Raw genomic sequence first — 21,658 nt, forward strand, 5'->3', positions numbered from 1 at the left:
TGATCCTTTGTAGATACTTTCCAAAAAACCAAGAAAAAAAACTTAGAATGGAGAGATCTTCTAAGTTGGATTTGGGCAAGACACCGCTGGTTTTGGGTGAGAGATGGACGTGTGGGAGAGAGAGGGTTTAAGGGTTTGGAGAGAGATGGGTCCATGTCATGGGTATTTTGGTGATTTCCAAAAGTACTTTTGTGGTATATTTGGCTACCTTCTTTAGCCGGTTTGGTGGCGTGAGAACGGGTGTCCGCAGAATTAGAAGGGGCGTATATATCAGCTCCCTTTTTAAAATAGTTGCTAAGAAATCCCAATAACAAACTAATGTTAATTTTCTCACTAAATTTTTTTAAAATGCAATTTTGCAGTCGAACCAATAACTCGTCTTTAACTCATCGTTCAAAACTTGTGATATCATTTCAATGCCAACTCTTTCGAGAAAAATTCTAATGAGTAATGACAATCGAAAAATAGTATCTCTAAAAACTTTCAAGTATTTGACGTTATGGTGCCGTATAAGTTATAACTTTTGGCTCGATTTTGATTGGAAGGAAAATAACTATGCACATATTTTTTTCCCTTTAGGCCGTGTTTTGGATTGCAAGAAAAACATTTCTGATGGAAAAGTGGGCAATTTTACAAATGTTTTTCCTTTCCAAAATTTTCTACAAAATTACAAGTTTACAACAATCCAAACAGGGAGTTAACTTTAAATAGAAGCCAGTTTCTTAGAAATAATTCTGATAGAAATAATGTTCTTATATATAAATCCAAAATAACTACAATAGATATAATTTTCATGGAAATTATTTTCTCTTCACGTTTTAGAGGGAAATTAAATGAATATGGTTACTTGGAGCCTCAGAGGGCTAATCATTTTTATTTAAAGTTAATTATCTCGGTCCTGCTTGGATTGTTGTAATTTTGTGGAAAAGAGTGTCAAGGAAATATATTTGTAAAATGAGTCCCGTATTATTTAAAAAGTACTGTACGGAGTACGTCACAGGATGATCCAAACTGTCTATGTGATGGAACACAATATAAATAGATTGTTACCCAAAAATCATTTCCATTGGATGATCCTCGCCTTCTGATCTATAGGGGTTTCCAACTTAGGATCATGCTTTGGAAATGATTTTAGGGCAAAACATATATACTTTGTGCCCCTGCCCCTCACATGGACGGTTTAGAATTTTGGACCATCCTATAGTCTGGTCCGTACGGTACTTTTTGCAAAAGTAAGGGACTATATAATTTCTTAAAACCCTATTGTTTACTGTGGAGTGCGGACAGCCCCATTTACATAGTGTAAAATGCAAAAGAGGAGTCATAGATACACACTGAATGGGGGCTGCATGAAGTAAAAGTGGGGGGTAATGGGTAAATATCACTACCTATATGATATACATATCCAAATGAAAAGAAACCTGAAACCCTATACTCGATTCATATTCTGGCTCTCCACACGAACCCTGATCAGCGGCGCCTCTCTCCGACCGCCCACACCAAACCGGCAAACCCTAATCGGTGGTCTTCCCCAACCCATATCACCGACGTTCCTCGCCTCTCTCTCGGTACTCACTCCCTCTCTCTCTCTCTGACATGTTTTTCTTCTTCTTCTTCCATTCTTTTTTTTTTTTCAGAATAGTGTGGGTTAAGGTTTTCATACAAAAAAAAAGAAAGATTAGGGGTGTCAAAGGATCTTAATGTTAATGGATGTATTAGAGAATAAAATCAGATTTGGGGTTTTGGGTTTTGATTTTATCACTGTTTAACTTTTGATTCTACAGATTTGGATTTTAGGGTTACGTTTTTTTATTTTACACATTTTACAGATTTGAGGTTTAGGGTTTTCGGTTTTGATTTTTTAAATATTTTGTGTTTTGGGCATTGATTTTATTGAGCTAAGGCTTTTATTAAGGCTTTGATGTTACTAATTTACAGATTATGGTTTTGATTTAGGGCTTTTTGAGTTGGGCTTTTTTATTTACCAAATTCGAATTCGGATATGAATTATTCAAATTCGGATATGAATATTTCGAATTCGGATATGAATTCGGACATTCAGATATGAATTCCGTTACCAAATTCGGATTCGGATTTGAATTCGGACATTCGGTTATGAATTTGAATGTTCAACTTTACCGGATAAACGGATACGGATAATATCCAAATTCGAATATTATCCGCCGGATTCGAATTCGGTAATAGAAATTAAGATTCGAATTCGGATAGTGCAAATTATAATCGAATTCGAATTCAGATATAGCCATATCCGCTCCGAATTCGATCCGTTTACACCCCTACCTGCAGGTCTTCCCAGCCCGGCCCACTTCTGATGGGTTGAGCTAGGATGGGTTAAATTTCAACGGGTCACTAATTTAGTTACCCAGACCCGTAAATTACGGGCAGGCCGGGTGGACCCGCGGGTCCGGGTCACCTTTTGCCTGCACAACCTATTTACGTTGTGGCCCAACAAATGGATGGTTGAGTAGCCGGTACCGTGCTTTCTGAAAAATACGGATTTATACATTAACCATCATATATAGTCCCTCTACAGATCTGAGGGTTAAGATCATCCTATGGTGATGACTTGCGGGGTACAACTAGACCCGGCAAAAAGTGACCCGGACCCGTGGGTCTACCTGGCCCGTCCGGGTCACAAATTATCACCCGTTTTCTATTTTTAGTCGGCCCGTACGGGTCGTGAAATTGTGGACCCGTAGAGGGTTGACCCGTGGGTAACCGCGTGGGTACCCGTAAAACTTAAAACCTAAATGGGCAGTAAATACTAAATATCGTGTGAGAGTGAGACAAACTGCTCATTTTCTCTCCTCAACAGAAACAGAAGTTAGAGAACATCAAAACAAACAGGCTTCAAAGTTGAAACCCTAACCCCCTTCTCTCCGGCCGTGATTCCCGCCATCTCCGACCGTCCGTTCCATTGTCGGTGTCCGACAGCCTTCTACAGTTCTACCTTCATCCAGGTGTCTCTCTCTACCTCTCTCTCTCTCTCATTTGTTTAAACTTTATTTTGATTTTAACAGGGTTAGGCTTAGGGGGTATGATCCTAACCCTAACTCTATGTCTCTATCACTAGATTTTTGGGTAGGGTTTAAACTTTGGGGTTGGGTAATCCCTGTTAGGGTTTCGATTTTTTGTTGTTTTTGTGTTGTTCATATTTCTTTTGAGGCATGGGTTACTCAACCTTATTCCTAAATTTCTTGCATTCATGCAGTAGGGAATGAGATATATTTAACCCTTGAAGCTTAATTTGTGCTTATATATTTAACCCTTGAAGCTTAATTTGTGCTTATATATTTAACCCTTGAAGCTTAATTTGTGCTTCTTGCATCGGAGGATGTTAATTTGTTTATATGACCAGTTCATCTTCATGTTTTTCTTTTCTTTTTTCTTTTTTGATTTTTTTGGATGATATAGGAATTAGCTATAAGGGGCAAACAATGATTTTTATACAAAAATCAGTACATTTTTATTTATGAGATTTTTATATTGTGTTAAAAAACATGGTTGCCGGGTTACCCGCGGGTATACCCAGCCCGCTCAGGTAAGGTCCAGGTACGCCAAACGGCTACCCGTAAAATCACGGGTAATTTTTACTCGTACCCGTACCCGTGCTGGTTACGCGTTTGCTGGGTCTAGCCTACGCCATCGTTTGAAATATTTGGCGGGAGAGAAACAACATGATCTTCAACGACAAGTCAAGACACTGGAGTCATTTAGTGCTGGACACCAAACTGGACATTATCGCTAGGACAAAAATTAAAGACTCGCCACCTTACCCCACTACATCGATGCTTAGGAATTGGTGAGCATGGTTTTAAATTTCGGCCGAAATATTTCGGTTTCGGTGGAAAACGAAATGAAATTCACAGTGAGTCGGAAAAGTACCAAACTTCGCCGAAACGTTTCGGAAATTTAGGTGAAGTACAAAATTTCACCCGAAATTTCGAAAATTTTGGTGAAACGTTTCGGAAATTGAAATTTCGATGAAATTTTTACAAGATTTCGTCCGAAATTTCGTACTGAAACCGAAACGTTTCGGTTTCGGTGATGACTAAAACCGAAACCGAGATTTAAAACCTTGTTGGTAAGTGATTTTGAATGAAAAGAAGGTTAGGTTTAATATTCGACCGCTATGGACCCCGCTGCCTGAGGAAGGTTGGTTAAAGCTCAACTCTGACGGCAGCTCGAATGGAAATCCGGGGAGTGCAGGTTTCAGAGGAGTCATTCGTGATCCCGCGCGTTGCACGATTATGTCATATTCGGGTCCTGCTGGTTTCTATGATGCAAATGAAGTTGAGGAAAGTGACCTCCTATTTGGGCTAAAATGGTACGCAGTGAACAATATGGGACAACTTATCGTGGAAGGGGATTCATCCAACATCATTGCTTGGGCATCAAATCACAACGGATGACCGTGGCGATTGTTCGATATCCTGAATGAAATCAGCGATTTGGTGCGGATAATCCGTCCTCAGATTATTCGTAGGAAAAGATCTGCTAATTCAGTGGCAGATGGTCTAGCCAGGTAGAGAGTTTCACAATCAGCTGCCATCATCCACTGCCCTTATTTTTTCGGGCTCTTGTTGTTATTTTTCATCCATGGTTGTGGCTATGTATACGGGTTCTTTCTTCTGAAATGGGATTCCTTGTCCCTACCTGTATTAGCTTTCTCTTGCAATAAAATTGTTAATTTTCAAAAGAAAAAAAAGCCACTACCTACTGATTTGTCTAGGACATACTCATCAACCTAAACGAACAATCTATAGTGATCCTGCATAGCATTAACAACAGGATTTTGTTATTCGCTCCGATTTTTTAAACTATAACATAAATACAATCACCGTGTTTGTAATTATAATTAGATTTTATATCATAAAAATATAACTAACAAACATCGAAAAATGACTCTGTACACCAAAAACAAATATCAAACATCAAGGCAATGACAGCATGCTACTAACAAATATGAAATATCTAACACAAATAATGTCACTGACTCACAAATCCATATAATCCCAAGATAGGGAATAATAAAAATAGGGGGCTGATAAATTTGCATCCCCTCCAGGATAATTCACACCCCTTTTAATGTGAATTGACGTCAAAAAGCGTAAAGTCTGCCAAAGCTAACGTTAAAAGGGGTGCGAATTATCCTACAGGGGGTGCAAACTTATCATCGCCCTAAAAATATCAGAAGTCCTCATTCTCTCATCAACAACTAAAATAGTCCCCACTCCCTAGCCATTGCATTCTCAATAAAATCCCTAACTCATGCCTCTCCCTATAATGTTGCAGTTGCCAGTTGAAGGAATTGCATTATATATTTCATCATCTTCACGTTCACTATCCACAATCGCGTCATGATAGACAAAGTGCATGAACTCAACGTCTAATCGCATTTGGCTTCTAACGAAGTTATGAAGCGTACATGTTGTCAGGTTGAATATGGATTGTCAGAATCAGGAATCGCAATCGACATCATATTCCAATTCCTACTTCGATTCTCCCTTAAAGATAATGAGAACTAATTAAAATAAAAAAATTTAATTAAAAAATCTAATAAAAATTTCATTCTGACCTGGCCAAAATCAGAATACACGGGAAACAGATTCTGGCATTTGGGGTTGAGCCTCTAGTTCAATTGGTTAAGGCTCTGCTCTTCAACCTTGGGGTCAGAGGTTCAATCCCCAGCTTACCTGCTTAAAAAAACAGATTCTGGCAATTCCCTAATTCCGGGTGTCAATTCAGACCCTTGATTCTGTTCTGTTTTGAACCAAACGCCAAATCAGGCAGAATTGGAATCAGATCCCGATTCCTGCACCTGATTCCAGCAATCCAAACCTATCCTATAAGCCTTTGCAGTTGAAGCCTTAAGAGAGGAATTAAATTTAGGAAAGAAAAATAGGCCTTCAATGCACCAAAAATATCGTTCGATCACGTTACTCACTGAGAAATGCTTGTAGTTGGAAAACTCTTTTTGCCCTGATAGGATTTTGACCTGCACCCCTATACTCTAGCAAATAGTAATGTTCACCACACTAAAGTGTCAAAAAAAATAACACTTGTGTATATCCAAAGCCCATGATGTAATACTTATCTAATAAGATAGATAAAAGAAATGCATGTAGGAGAATTATATATGAAATAATATTTTTTAAACCCTGAACATATTTAGGGACCTGGGCTAGACCCTGTAAATTAATTGATCGAATAGATAATTACAACCTGAAAACATAAAAGCTTTGCCCGGAAAAGACTCAAACCATACAGAAAAAATAAGAAAAGAAAAGCACCAAAATATTTCCCTTTGATATTGGGCAAGCCTAGGAGATCATATTTCACGGCTCTACGGGCAGACATGGGGAGGTGACAATTTCTATATTGAAAGGATGTTGTAGCAAATTGCTCTCTCCTTCTTTCATTCAAGAGAAATTTCATAAAGTGGAGATCGACTTTCCGGCTAAACATACGAAAAGTGACTGACAAGATCAACCGATTTAGACACCAGGTGAATTAAGTACACCACTTTCAGGCTGAAGCGTCCTCATTTGGCGGTGACGATGCCATCCAGTTGCCTTTCGGCCCGGTACTACAGTTGAGGCCTATGTTCTCAGTCGGCAAAGCCTTGGTGTGCCCCCCGCAACAGCTTGAGGGGATTGTTCAGTTTGGTTCTTCACCCGAGGTTCCTCACTTGGATGAAAATGTGGTTGCCATATTGTCATTGGTAATATGGGATTGTACTACATCCCGACCTGAACATCGAGGCTTCGCCGATTGAGAACACGGGTCCCTTACTTTAAGGTTCTAGAACAATCAAATATAAGCGTTTTATGAAAGGGACTCGCTGAGCCTCAGTTTCAGGCTATTGTGTGAAGCTTTGTCTCTGGCGCTCTAGGAGCAGAAGTCTATAGTTTAGTGGAAACATGCCCCAGATTCAAATCTAGATTGTGATCGAGACCCGTTTCCATGTGGACAGAGACCCCTTTAAAGAATGAATAGGGGCCAAAGATCTTCCTCTCCACAGTGCTTCCTGAGGCTCCATTCTCTAATTCGACCCACCATTAAAGACATATTTGGAAAAGATGGGGATTGGGGCTATTGATCCGGAAAGACGAGATGGAATTGCTATTCAGATATAAACTTCCTGATACCATTCCAACAGTAAGATAAAGACCTGGGCGGGGTTGCATTGCCTTTTGAACATGTTTTCAAAAGCACAAATTCAACTTCCATCTCACCCTTGCCGTCAGAAAAGAAAATGGAGCAACACTGGCTACTACATTAGCAAGGGTATTATGTCATCTGATCCCTCTTATTCTAATGAAACAACCATGGTTGTGGCCACAACAGATAATAATGCATTGGTCTTCTGTAGACTGGGAGAAGAGCAATGGATTGCCTTTGAAGAAGAAGATGTTATCACACATGTATCGATGTATCACAATGATATCACATTTTCTAATGGATCGTTGTATGCCATTAATAGTAGGAATGAACTTATAATTTGTTAATTGGATCCCCCTTCTCATGTCTGGAGTGTACTTGTGCCAAGCGGAAGTTTTTCCTGTGAGCAAGCTAATTTGGTGGAATCTTGTGGAGAATTGTTCATGGTCAGAAAGTCTTGGAATGTGAAGTTTCGATCGGGACTATTCAAACTAGATGCAAGTATTCCCCAATGGGTTCATATAAAAAGCTCGTTTGACGAAGATCCATTGTTTTGGAATATTTCTCCAGTGCCAAATTTCTAGGGTGCTTGAGGAGGTGTATCTATGTGATTCAGAGAAACTGTGAAGATGTGAGTGAGATCATGTTTTTTCACCTAAAAGATGGCACTATCGTGAGACTTCTTCCAATGAAGAGGCCCTTACTCTCTATTACAGACACTTGGGTTACACCAGATTGAGAGAATTTTTTCTTGTTTTTTCTGCCTAAATTTTGTTGGAGGGCTTTGTTTTAGTTTGTTCTTCATCTTATGTAGGATACGAATGGTGGACACAATTTTTTCAGTTATCTATATTTTGTTTCAAGACTTTGTCTTACGCTGTTCTGAGTATGATCTAGGATTTGAACTATTTTGCTTTGTTTTTTTTTTTGAATGATGTGGTGGTTCGATTGAGTCCAGCTCTGAGGGCGTTTTGGGAGCAAGGCGCACCAACTCGTTTTCCTTCGAGTCTGGCGCATTGCCCTCCACTCTAAGAGACACACGGCTCAAGCCTTCACCAGAGTCACATGACTCAACTATCCAACTATTTTACTTTGTTGTTGTGATTTGATTCTTTTTCTATAGATATTTTTGCTTATAAATGGGGTAAATTTAACGAAAGAAATAAATAAAGTAATTTGTAAAATCAATTTCTGGATACTAATAACTTGTCCAAATCAAGAAGTTTTTAGACCCTAATAAGGGCCATGAAACTTTCCTGGAAGTCATTATCCTCAACAATCCCTAAAATGGACTTAATGCAACGAAAGAAAATAACGAAAAATATGTAAAATCATGTGATCCAAAATGATCATGGGCGGATCTCCGTCTTCCATTAAACGATGGAAGACTGAGTTCTTCTTTGTGAAGCCTCCCAGGCAGCTGGTTGGAGGTTTCCTTTTGATTGGAGGGAGCCCAACGAGGAGAAGATGGGGCTGAAATTTTCTTTGGTAACACTAAGTCAGTTGGTTTTCAACGATGTCGTAGGTAAGGGGTAGAAGTAGGAAAGGAAAGGTTTGATGTTCGAGATTTCAAATCCGAACAAGTATTGGTCAAGTTTGGCTTAAGCAATGTAGTGGTAGATTCGGAAGATGAGGCTCGGGATAACGAAGGGGACGAGGAGGAGGAAGATGACGAGACAAGTGTTGGCGAGAGTCAGTCCGGCTAGGGTGTAAAAAACCATCATTATCAAACTTTGAAACTAAAATATACAAAACACCACCTAGACATCAAATGAGTTGTTGCTTCAATAATAACATCCTCTTATGATGAGATGCCGTCATGAAAACGTGCCTCCAGCCAGCATCTTGGATCCTCGTTTTTACCACATGTGCGAGTGAAGTACAACCTATTTTCCTTGCAGCCCAATAAATGAACGGTTTGGATCATCTAAAGTGGGCCCACATGACTTTTTTGAAAAACACTGGACTTCACTCGCACATGTGGTAAAAAATCTCCATTTATACGTAGAATTTAAAGTCACGCACAAACACCGTATAAATTCTCTAGACCGCACCACATTTAAACTCAAAACCCTACCGCTCTCTTTGCATATGCTCTCCGTCAGTCATCTTCTCTTCTACAAAGGCTCCAGATCGTCAGGAACATCATCCCAGTACAAACGTTATCTCTCTCTCTCTCTCTCTAAAATCCCTTTTTTGGTTGTTTATCTTTATTAAAATTATATTTTTAGGTATTTAGACAAGAATCTTAGATTTGTGGGTTGAGTTTGAGTGTCATTTGGGATAATGTTTTGTCTCTGTTTCTTATTGTGTTTGTCTAATTTCGGGGATTGGGTTTATATAAATTTCGATCTTTTAAAAAGATTAATTAAATAATTAAACATCTCAGTTTTGATCAGTGAATTTTTTTCGATTTATTACATCCTTTTATCCTATCATGTTTTTTAAATGGAACAGAACCAGCCTTGAACTTAATGAATTAGAAGGAACCAAGAAGCAAGGAAATGATACAAATCTTTCTTTCACTATCTCATTAACAGAACTTCCCCTCCACACCATTCATCTCAATTTAATGGCCCCATTTCACATTTCAGTTTCATAGTACTTAATCTGATGTATTTTTTTGTTTATCCTCTTTTTGTCTATTGAATCAAGAGTTTAAATAGTCAGATTGCTTATATACTTTATATTTTATTTACTTTTTATGTTTCTAATCTATGTAATTAATCAGTAACTCGTTTCAAGTTTTCACTCCTTTATCTAAGATTTACTAAACAAACAGAAATGTTTCTTGCTTATGAATTTTTATTTTTCTTGTAACATGTATTAGACAGACAAAAATGCATCATTGAATTAACCAATAGATATGCATTATAAATATCATGGCTTGGATGAGATAAGCTTCCATGGTATATATTGGTAATGAAGATATATATTATTTTTTGTACTTAGCTCAGAACGCTAAGATTGTAGTTATTGAAGTGAACTGTTAATTTTGTAAAAGACACAAATGGCATATTGGAATGATTGGGATAAGCAGTAGGGAAGAACCTATGCAGGCTTCATTAATCCAAGTCTCTCACATTGACTGTATTCCGTAGAAAGAAGATCTTGAACTCTTCATTTTGATAAGACATATATGAAATTGTGGTGACTAAGGGGCAGACTGGGCAGTTATATCAATAGACCAATGGGCCTTCACACAACCCTAGATCCCACTCCAATGACTACAATGAGTTATAGAAAAACAAAAATTCCATGATTTGCACAATTATAATTTTAAATCACATTAGATGCAACTAGGATGTATTTTTTAATACATATGTCTCACAAAAACACGCCGTATTGATAGATTTCTTATTTGTCCTGGGTGGTTGAGTTTGATCCCCAAGGTATGTCAAAAATTTATCTCTCATTCAGTTTCGGATCATTGTCCCCTTATGCTTGATCCTAGATTGGAGTTGTGGGGGCCGCCGCTTTTTAGATTTGAAATTGCGTGGCTTAAGGAACCTAATATGGAGAAGAAGATGGGAGAATAGTGGGAGTCTTTCAAGGTGGATGGGCATGCCGACATTGTGATTGGCAAGAAGCTGAGATTCGTAAAGTCCAAATTGAAGGAATGGGTGGCTGAAAGAAGAGTGTCAAAGTTGGAAAGGCACAAATGGTTGGAAAACCGTATTAAGGAATTATCAGGTGATGATGAAAATGGCACCGCTTCAGTAATGGATATGGAGGAGTTGGGTTGAATTAAAGAAGAGCATAAAGGTATTCTTCTACAGGAAGAAATCTCTTGTAGGCAAAAATCTAGGGTGAAATGGTTGAAAGAGGGGGATAAAAACTCGGCTTACTTCCATGCTATGGCTAGTGCTCGTCGTAGAAGAAATAGAATATCTTATCTTAATATTGATGGGAAAGTGATTGTGGATAAGGAGGGTATCACCAATGCAATCTTGGAATTCTATGGCTTTCTCTATTCTTCGAAAGGCGTAGCTCGCCCTATCCTGGAGGAGGTGAATTTTAATAGTTTATCTATGGTGGAGAGGAGTTTGTTGGAAAGACCCTTTGATGAGGAGGAAGTTCAAAAAGGTGTGTTTATGATGAGTAGGGATAAAGCACCTGGACCTGACGGTTTTTGTATTGCGTTTTTTCAATCGTGTTGGGGGTATGTCAAGGAGGACATTATGAATTTCTTTCATGAATTCTATAACGGATTGGTGTTTTGGATAAAAGCACGGGGGCAACATTTATCACTTTGATTCCGAAAGTGAATGGTGCAGTAAAAATCTCTGATTTTAGACCCATTAGTTTGGTTGGCTGCCTTTATAAGGTACTCGCAAAAATTCTTGCTAACTGGATTAAAGTGGTGATGCCCTCGGTGATTTCGGAATGTCAAAGTGGTACTCGCAAAAATTCTTGCTGACCGGATTAAAGTGGTGATGCCCTCGGTGATTTCGGAATGTCAAAGTGGTACTCGCAAAAATTCTTGCTGACCGGATTAAAGTGGTGATGCCCTCGGTGATTTCGGAATGTCAAAGTGCATTTGTTTCTAAGAGACAAATCTTGGATTGTTCTCTTATTGCAAATGAAGCCATAGATTCTTACTTTAAGTCTGGAGAAGGGGGTATTGTGTGTAAACTAGATATGGAAAAAGCTAATGACTGAGTGGAGTGGGGGTGCTTGGACTTTTTGTTGGGGCGTATGGGGTTTGGAGACCGGTGGAGGGGGTGGATTAGAAGATGTGTTGAATTTGCATGGTTTTCGATTCTGGTCAATGGCTCTGCTCAAGGGTTTTTTAAATCTTCTAGAGGGTTGAGGCAGGGGGATCCTCTTTCTCCTTTTCTATTTGTTATTGTAGTTGAGACCTTGAGTAGATTGATGGCTATTGGAAGCGGCAAGGAGTTAGTTCGGGGTTTTGTTGTTGGGCGGGATAGGGTGGAAGTGTCTCATTTGCAGTTTGCAGATGACACTGTTATTTTGTTGTCCGAATGATTTTTTCATTTTAAATTTGAAAGTGACTATTCGATGCTATGAGTTGATAACTGGCCAGAGGGTTAATTTTCAGAAATCATGTATGTTTGCGATCAATATTCCGAGTGAGAGGGCCATTAGGCTTGCTAAGATGGTGGGGTGTAAGTTGGAATTTCTCCCGTCCTCGTATTTGGGTTTACCGTTGGGTGTGGAAAGACCCAAGAAGCATTTGTGGGATCCTATTGTGGAGAGAATTGAAAGAAAACTTGAAACTTGGAAAATGAACCTTATATGCAGAGGGGGGGAGATTGGTTTTGGTAAAGGCCGTGTTGGCTAACATTCCTATATATTTCTTATCTCTCTTTAAATGCCCAATCAGTGTGGATTTGAGAATTGAGCAGATTCAACGTAGATTTTGATGAGGGGGTTCATGTGATAACAAGGGTATTCCGCTTGTGAAGTGGGAGAAGGTTTGCTTACCTTTTAAAAATGGAGGTCTTGGGATAAGAAGAATTCGTGAATTTAATCATGCCTTATTAGGCAAGTGGCTGTGGAGGTTTGGAGTGGAGCAAGGTCAATTTTGGGTGAAAGTGATGAGTAGTAAGTATGGAGCAAAACCTTAAAATTGGGAGTCAGACAATCTTTACAACTTGAAGGAGGTGACTGTGTGGAGAGATATTTTGAAAATATATCATGATTTCAGCAAGGGCATCCGGTTTAAAGTCTATTCGGGTGATCGCATTAGATTTTGGCATGACGCTTGGTGCTTGGCTGAGCCCCTTATGAAGGTATTCCCGGAGTTGTTTGTTGTTGCTGCTTCAAAGGAAGCTATGGTTTGTGATTGTTTTGTTCGAGTGGAGGGAGGGGTGATGTGGATGCTGACTTTCAGAAGGAATTTCTTTGATAGAGAATTGGAAGCTTTAGCTCGTTTTATTGAATTGCTTGAATCTTGTTATATCAAACTATCTGGGTTGGATAAAAGGATTTGGAGTTGGGACCCATCTGGCTTCTTTTCCGTTAAATCTTTTTATTCCCATCTTGTTCTGTGTGGTGCGCCCTCTATCTTCGCCATGGTGTGGAAGTTTCCTTGTCTTCCAAGGGTATGCCTTTTTGCGTGGGTGGCATGTAGGGATAGGATCCAAACAATTAACTTTCTTCGAAAGAGGGGTATGCTTTTGGTGGATCATTGCTCCCTATGTTTGGAAGATGGAGAATCGGCTTGCCATCTCTTTATCCACTGCAAAGTTGCTAGAGAAGTATGGGGGTACATTTTGGGGAGATTTGAGATCTGTTGGGTGTTTCCTTTCTCTATTTCGGATTTCTTTTTGTGTTGGGAGTCCGTGCCATTGAAGAAAAAGGGTAAGATGTTGTGGAAGATGTCTCCTTGCTACATTGTGGGTCCTTTGGAAGGAGCGAAATGCAAGGATTTTTGAGGGGTCCAATAGATCGCCTTACTGGTTATACTAAATATCATTGCTCTTACCATTTCTTGGGCGAAATGTTTGCCTCCGTTCCGCTTTGTCTCTGCTTATGACTTATGGGAGGGTTGGAGGGTGGTGTGTTTTAGTGGAGAATACCGATCACAGGTGGTTCAAGAGTGGGAAGTTCCACCCATTGGATGGTTGAAACTTAATTTTGATGGTTCGAGCTTGGGCAATCCTGGTCCGGCGGGTATTGCTGGTATCTATCGGGATTCCAGAGGGGCTACCTTGTGGGTTTATTCGGGGCCGTCGGGAGTGTGTGACTCAAATGAGGCGGAAATCAGAGCGGTACATCAGGGTATTAAAAGAATTGCAATAGACCATATCGACACTACTATAGTGGAGGAGGATTCATTAAATGTGGTTAGGTGGCTCCGTGGTACCGCGGCTCCTCCTTGGAGATTTTGGTCATTTTTTGACGAAATCTGTGATCTTGTAGAGGGCTCATCCATTGTTTTCAACCATGTTCGCAGATCTGCAAATTGTGAGGCGGATTCTTTGGCTAGATCCGAGGTTGAGAGATTAGAGGTGGAGAGCTTTATTTTTTTCCTCCTTGAGGTTATTGTTATTTTATTTTCTTTATTTCCTTGTAATCCTTTTGGGAGTCTTTCTCAGTCTTCCCTGTTTTAATATAGTTGACTTACCATTTCAAAAAAAAAAGCCTTGGAAAAAAATCGCATTTGTAGAATGGGGCATGGATTATCTTTTGAGGTTATGCAGTAGATGGTTATTTTTTAAGTTTGATTAGGCAGTTAATGGAGAGATTTAGAGAAAATAAAAAGGACCTTCATATAATTTTCATTGATTTGGAGAAAGCGTATGATAGGGTTCTTAGGAGTGTTATGTGGTGGGTCCTTGAAAGGAAAAAAGTGCCTACTAAATATGTTGATGTGATTAAGGATATGTACGATGGAGCAATAACTAGTGTCAGAACCATTGGATATTCCAAGATCGTAATTTGATTCTGGTGGGTCCTCTGAATATCCAATACCTAACTCCACTCGACAAGAACACCTGGACCTCTGGAATCCAACACCTCTGGATTTCTCTGAAATGGTCAATCGATTAATCATGGTATCTTTACCAATATCAACTCACTTAGACCGACAACTCACAGCAGAAGCCCCGAAAAATCAGGGCAGTGGATGATGGCAGCTGGTCGTGAAACTCTCTACCTGGCTAGACCATCTGCCATTGAATTAGCAGATCTTCTCCTACGAATAATCTGAGGACGGATTATCCACACCAAATCGCTGATTTCATTCAGGATATCGAACAATCGCCACGGTCATCCGCTGTGATTTGATGCCCAAGCAATGATGTTGGATGAATCCCCTTCCACGATAAGCTGCTGCGTACCATTTTATCCCAAATAGGAGGTCCCTTTCCTCAGCTTCATTTGCGTCACAGAAACCAGCAGGACCCGAATATGGCATAATCGTGCAACGCGCGGGATCACGAATGACTCCTCTGAAACCTGCACTCCCCGGATTTCCATTCGAGCTGCCGTTAGAGTTGAGCTTTAACCAATCTTCCTCGGGCAGCGGGGTCTATAGCGGTCGAATATTAAACCTAACCTTCTTTTCATTCAAAATCACTTACCAATTCCTAAGCACATCGAGGTAGTGGGGTAAGGTAGCGAGCCTTTAACTTTTGTCCTAGCGATAATGTCTAGTTTTGTGTCCAGCACTAAATGACTCCAGTGTCTTGACTTGTCGTTAAAGATCGTGTTGTTTTTCTCCCGCCAAATATTTCAAACGATGGCGTAGGCTAGACCCGGCAAACGGGTAACCCGCACGGGTACGGGTACGGGTAAAAATTACCCGTGATTTTACGGGTAGCCGTTTGGCGTACCCGGACCTTACCCGGGCGGGCCGGGTATTCCTGCGGGTAACCCTGCAACCATGTTTTTTAACACAATATAAAAATCTCATAAATAAAAATGTACTGATTTTTGTATAAAAATCATTGTTTGCCCTTTATAGCTAATTCCTATATCATCCCAGAAAACAAAAAACGAAAAAGAAAAGAAAAACATGAAGATGAACTGGTCATATAAACAAATTAACATCATCCGATGCAAGAAGCACAAATTAAGCTTCAATGGCTAAATATGTAAGCACAAATTAAGCTTCAAGGGTTAAATATATCTCATTCCCTACTGCATGAATACAAGAAATTTTGGAATAAGGTTGAGTAACCCATGCCTCAAAAGAAATAGGAACAACATAAAAACAACAAAAAATCGAAACCCTAACAGGGATTACCCAACCCCAAAGTTCAAACCCTAGCCCAAAAATCTAGTGATAGAGACATAGAGTTAGGGTTAGGATCATACCCCCTAAGCCTAACCCTGTTAAAATCAAAATAAAATTTAAACAAAAGAGAGAGAGAGAGAGAGAGAGAGAGAGAGACACCTGGATGAAGGTAGAACTGTAGAAGGCCGTCGGACACCGGCAATGGACCGGACGGTCAGAGACGGCCGGAATCAAGGCCAGAGAGAAGGGGGTTAGGGTTTCAACTTTGAAGCCTATTTGTTCTGATGTTCTCTAACTTCTGTTTCTGTTGAGGAGAGAAAATGAGGAGTCTTTCTCACTCTCACACGATATTTAGTATTTACTGCCCATTTAGGTTTTAAGTTTTACGGGTACCCACTGGTCAACCCGCTACGGGTCCACAATTTCACGACCCGTACGGGCCGGCTAAAAATAGAAAACGGGTGATAATTTGTGACCCGGACCTGCAATACCAGGATGGGCCGAGTAGACCCGCGGGTCCGGGTCACTTTTTGCCGGGTCTAGTTGTACCCCGCAAGTCATCACCATAGGATGATCTTAACCCTCAGATTTGTAGAGGGACTATATATGATGGTTAATGTATAAATCCGTATTTTTCAGAAAGCATGGTACTCAACCATTCATTTGTTGGGCCACAACGTAAATAGGTTGTGCAAGCAAAAGGTGACCCCGACCCGCGGGTCCACCCTGTCTGCCCGTAATTTACGGGTCTGGGTAACTAAATTAGTGACCCGTTGAAATTTAACCCGTCCTAGCCCAACCCATCAGAACTGGGGCCGGGCTGGGTAGACCCGCAAGTAGGGGTGTAAATGGATCGAATTCGGAGCAGATATGGCTATCCGAATTCGAATTCAACTATAATTTGCACTATCCGAATTCGGATTTGAATTCGGCGGATACTTAATTTCTACTACCGAATTCGAATCCGGCGGATAATATTCGAATTCGGATATTATCTGTATCCGTTTATCCGGTAAAGTCGAACATTCGAATTCATAACCGAATGTCCGAATTCAAATCCGAATCCGAATTTGGTAACCGAATTCATATCCAAATTCGAAAAATTCATATCCGAATTTGAATAATTCATATCCGAATTCGAATTTGGTAAATAAAAAAGCCCTAAATCAAAACCATAATCTGTAAATTAGTAACATCAAAGCCTTAATAAAAGCCTTAGCTCAATAAAATCAATGCCCAAATAGGAGGTCCCTTTCCTCAGCTTCATTTGCATCACAGGAACCAGCAGGACCCGAATATGACATAATCGTGCAACCCGCAAGATCACGAATGACTCCTCTAAAACCTGCACTCCCCGGATTTCCATTCGAGCTGCCGTCGGAGTTGAGCTTTAACCAAACCTTCCTCGGGCAGCGGGGTCCATAGCGGTTGAATATTAAACCTAACCTTCTTTTCATTCAAAATCACTTACCAATTCCTAAGCATCGAGGTAGTGGGGTAAGGTAGCGAGCCTTTAACTTATGTCTTAGCGATAATGTCCAGTTTGGTGTCCAGCACTAAATGACTCCAGTGTCTTGACTTGTCGTTGAAGATCCTGATGTTTCCAAATATTTCAAACGATGGCGTAGGCTAATGACGCCCACAGAGATTGGCCCAAACATCCATGGTAGGCACCACACCAATTCAGCAAGACTTTGGATATTCTTCTTTGGACAACCTACATCATACCGAAAAATCTGAACATAGCACACCAGATGCTATGGGAATAGTGACAATGCATGAATAGATGGTCCAGGGTCTCTTCCGCCTCGCGACATAAAATGCACCTTCTTGTGAGTTTGGTGGATCGCTTCTTAAGGCGTTCACATGTATTGATGCAACGGTATCCTATGGTCCATACGAAAGCCATTATTCTTGGAGGGATCAGTTGGCGCCATATACTAGCTCGCCGTGATGTTGATCCTTCTGCTTTGCTCAGCTTAAGAAAAAAGGAGCTGACTGAGAAGCCCCCTTGTGGTTCCGGCATCCACATGCAGCAGTCCTCTTCGTGTTCCAATAAGTTACATTCTTTCAGGAGTTCGAGTAACATGGCGTAGTGATTAATCTCGTCATCCTTAAGGTGATGCCTCATTCTGACATCCCATACTATGTTCTCAGCTCCAGTTCCCAGTTCCCTGTACCATGTTACCGGAAACTACAGCTTCTGGATTGGAAGCCAATCTGAAGAGATCTTAAAATAGCTTGCAGAGAGGTCGATCCCCCAGCCACAGATCTTTCCAGAATCTCACATTGTTCCCCGTCCCACACGGAAACATATTAACGGCAGGAACCAGGCACGAACTGAGTTTATTGGTCTCCATACTCCTGATCCCTTCTCATGAGGCAGTTCCCGACAAATCCAGCCTCCCCATCCGCTGCCATACTTCCTGCCAATGATACCTGTCCATAGTGCATCCCTCTCAGTTCCGAAACGCCATAGCCATTTTCCCAAGAGAGATTTATTTCGTTTTCTCATCTTTCCAATGCCGAGGCCCCCTTTCTTTTTTAACTTGCTTACTTTTCCCCACCTTAACAAGTGTCTAATTTTTTTCCTTTCCTCCGAACCTTCCCACAACTCACATAGAAAGAATAATCTATGTACACGTGATAGTTTCCCATGTCAAATTTTATATCATTATTTTTTCTTTAAGCAAGAACACGATGATAATCTCATGTTCTATCCAGTCATAGAACGGATAGAAAGAAAGCTAGCCCCATGGAAAAAGAAAAACCTATCGGGAGGATAACTCTTATCAAAGCGGCATTGTCAAATATGCCTGTATATTTCATGTCACTCTTCAAAATTCCTTATGCGGTTGCTAAGCGTATCGAACAGTTACAAAGGGACTTTTTTTTTTTACCCATAAAAAAAAAGAAAGAAAGTCCCTTTGTAACTGTTCGATACTCTTAGCAACCGCATAAGGAATTTTGAAGAGTGACATGAAATATACAGGCATATTTGACAATGCCGCTTTGATTAGAGTTATCCTCCCGATAGGTTTTTCATTTTCCATGAGGCTAGCTTTCTTTCTATCTGTTCTATGACTGGATAGAACATGAGATTATCAACGTGTTCTTGCTTAAAGAAAAAATAATGATATAAAATTTGACATGGGCAACTATCATGTGTACATAGATTTTTCTTTCTATGTGAGTTGTCTTATTGATGTTCATAGTTATTTACATAGTTATTAAAAAGTGAATTTAATATATATATATGAGCATGCATTTGCTGCGCTCGAGCGCAGCTAAGCTTAGCTGCTCTCGAGCACAGAAACAGGGTGGGGCCACATTTTGGGTGGGATCCAAAGCATTCATTTGATGGGCCCTTTCATGGGTAGGGTGTCCACAAAATATCAGCTCCATTGGATCACCTTAGGGTGTCCATTTGTGGGGCAAAAAATGGACAGATTTGTGGGCAAACAGTATCTGTCCAATTTTGGCCCCACAAATGGACACCCTAAGGTTATCCAATGGAGCTGATTTTTGGTAGGCCCCCCATCCATGATGGGGCCTTCCAAATGAATGCTTAGGATCATCCTCCCAAAGACCCCACCCCCCTGTTTCTGTGCTCAAGCACAGCTAAGCCTAGCTGCGCTCGAGCGCAGCAACCCATTTCTCTCTCTCTCTCTCTCTCTCTCTCTCTATATATATATATATATATATATATATATATATATATATATAAAATAACCAATTAAGTCTGATTTTGATAACGAGGCTTATCTTGATTACCATGATAAAGAACAATTTAGCAGTATGTGCTTCACTCTGTCACTCGAAAATTTTGAAATCCGTATGTAGATACAAGTGCTTCACTTGGCCACTACATTTTCATAATACAATTTGAAACTCCAAGTATGCCATAGTGGGGCCCATAGTTTTTGGTCCGATCCACATAGATCATATGTCACACCCTATTTGGGCATGCATTCGTCTCAAAGAGTGATGACATTCCTAAACTGTATTTAATTCAGAATTCATCCTTTTTGTCACAATTATATGTCATTTTGCTAAACTAATAGGTATTCTTGGATGTGAGTTTTTGCAAATGTGAATTTATTACTAGAAGTACTCCAAAAAAATCATTCTGATTCTTGATTCCAAAATGAGAATCAAGAGAATAGTTGTCAAATACCCCTTTAAATGTTTAAAGTTGCTTTGGTTTTCCTCTTCTTGTTTCATAGAAATGGTGGATTCGAATATTCAAGTTGTCTTATAATCATTTAATGAATAAAGTTGTTTTTCAAAGTTTACTATTTAGATTAGGGGTTCTTATAGATGTATGCAGACATTTTCAAGGAAAAATATGAGCTGTAGAAATGCAAGTGAGACCCATTTGTTCAATGATCCAAACCTCCTATCTTTTAGTCATTGCTATAGATAGACCATGCACCAAAATCCATATCGGTCAATTCTAACCCTCCAATCTGTGGGTGTGAATGCCACAGTTTGGAGGGATATAATCATCTGATGAGAGTGGATCTTAATGCATTGCCCATCCATAGCAAAGCCTAAAAGACAAGTAGTTTGGATCATTTGACAAGTAAGCACCACTTGGGCCATCCCCCATTTTTCTTCTCTGAATTTTCTTGCAGCTCTGAGGCATTCGCGTTCTTGCAGCCACGAAGACCGCTTGAACTGTATAAAACGTTTTTGCACACCAGTTTGTGAAGGATTTATTAGCTCATCTTAAAAAATTCAGGAAAGGATGATGGCCAAGAAAGGTGGCAGCGATGCCGGAGAGCCAGCAAATGAGCAGGTAATTGCAAACTTATATGGAGCCATGAGGTCTGAAATCAACCAACTATACTCGAAAATCACAGAACTGGAGATGGAAGTGAGCGAGCACTCGTTAGTGATCGGGGCCATCCAACCACTCGATCCATCTAGGCGCTGCTATCGCATGATCGGGGGCGTTCTTGTTGAAAGAACAATCAAGGAGGTTTTGCCCGCCGTTCAGCGTAACAAAGAGGGTCTTGAGGAGGTGATTTTGCGGCTTAATGAAGCTCTTAAGAAGAAGAAAACTGAAATTGCTGAATTCGAATCGAAATACAAAATCAGGATCAGAAAAGCTGATGGTGAAGGGAATGATGAAGGTGGACTGAAGGAAGGTTCTGCCCAGGGAGTTCTTGTTGGACCTGCAGGTGGGGAGCAAGAATGAATTGTGTTTGGTTTAGATTTTTCTTGGGTTTTGTTTGAAAAACAGGTAGTCATAACATTTGGTAAACTGTCTTTCACACTGTCAAGTGATGGGTGGCTAAAGGTTTTGTCCTCTCCCATGCATCTTTATTGTTATTATGAAAAAGGGTATAAAGACATTACTCATGCTCGCTTTCAGATTAGGAGTGGTCTCTTTATTACTATTTGTTATTTTGTTCTGGTTGTTGAATGCTTCATTGGCTTCTTGGTTATTATTGGAACAACCAATGAGAAAAGTCTAAAATAAGAGAGGAGTGCCAATATAAAAATATAGAGGGCTTCGGAGACTAGTGTGACCGCTTGCTAGACTTGATTCCAATGCAGAATTCGAGAATTGATTTCTAAATTCCTTTTAGTCGATCAAAATTCTTCTATTGGATTTCAAATGTTTGACTTGCATGCCATCGAGTTGGTTTTTCAACAAATCCTACAAGAACGTGGAAAAAACCAGACCCAACCCAAAAAACTATCAAGTGTAGGGTTGAATTCTGGTATTCTAGTCCAAGGTACAATGTGGAAAGCCAT

The 21,658-nt window shown here is 40.0% G+C and overlaps 1 protein-coding gene across 6 annotated transcripts; it reads left to right on the forward strand.

Annotated features, from left to right (window-relative positions):
- Positions 1–1,355: 1,355 nt before the first annotated feature.
- PDF2 (prefoldin 2) lies at positions 1,356–21,297 on the forward strand. Of its 6 annotated transcripts, none has more exons than XM_077373473.1 (3): positions 1,429–1,568; positions 2,837–2,981; positions 20,530–21,297. In XM_077373473.1, exon 3 carries the CDS (start codon positions 20,643–20,645, stop codon positions 21,093–21,095), a length of 453 nt encoding a protein of 150 aa, XP_077229588.1. In that variant the 5' UTR covers positions 1,429–1,568; positions 2,837–2,981; positions 20,530–20,642; the 3' UTR covers positions 21,096–21,297. The 6 variants fall into 6 exon arrangements, with proteins under 6 accessions (XP_077229585.1, XP_077229588.1, XP_077229586.1 ...); XM_077373471.1 differs by having other exon boundaries at positions 20,555–21,297; XM_077373472.1 differs by having other exon boundaries at positions 20,637–21,297.
- The last annotated feature ends 361 nt before the right edge of the window (positions 21,298–21,658 follow it).

Source organism: Tasmannia lanceolata, unplaced genomic scaffold, assembly GCF_043159265.1.
Source record: "Tasmannia lanceolata isolate RefF3 unplaced genomic scaffold, GAP_Taslan_0.1 ptg000037l, whole genome shotgun sequence".
In the NCBI taxonomy this organism is placed as follows: domain Eukaryota; kingdom Viridiplantae; phylum Streptophyta; class Magnoliopsida; order Canellales; family Winteraceae; genus Tasmannia; species Tasmannia lanceolata.

Excerpts from the sequence above, each read along its gene's own strand:
- PDF2 (XM_077373470.1), top strand. The coding sequence starts at position 1,371 with ATGGGTAAATATCACTACCTATATGATATACATATCCAAATGAAAAGA. Across the intron at positions 1,569-20,636 it reads CGTTCCTCGCCTCTCTCTCG|GAAAGGATGATGGCCAAGAA; the intron begins GTACTCACTCCC and ends TAAAAAATTCAG.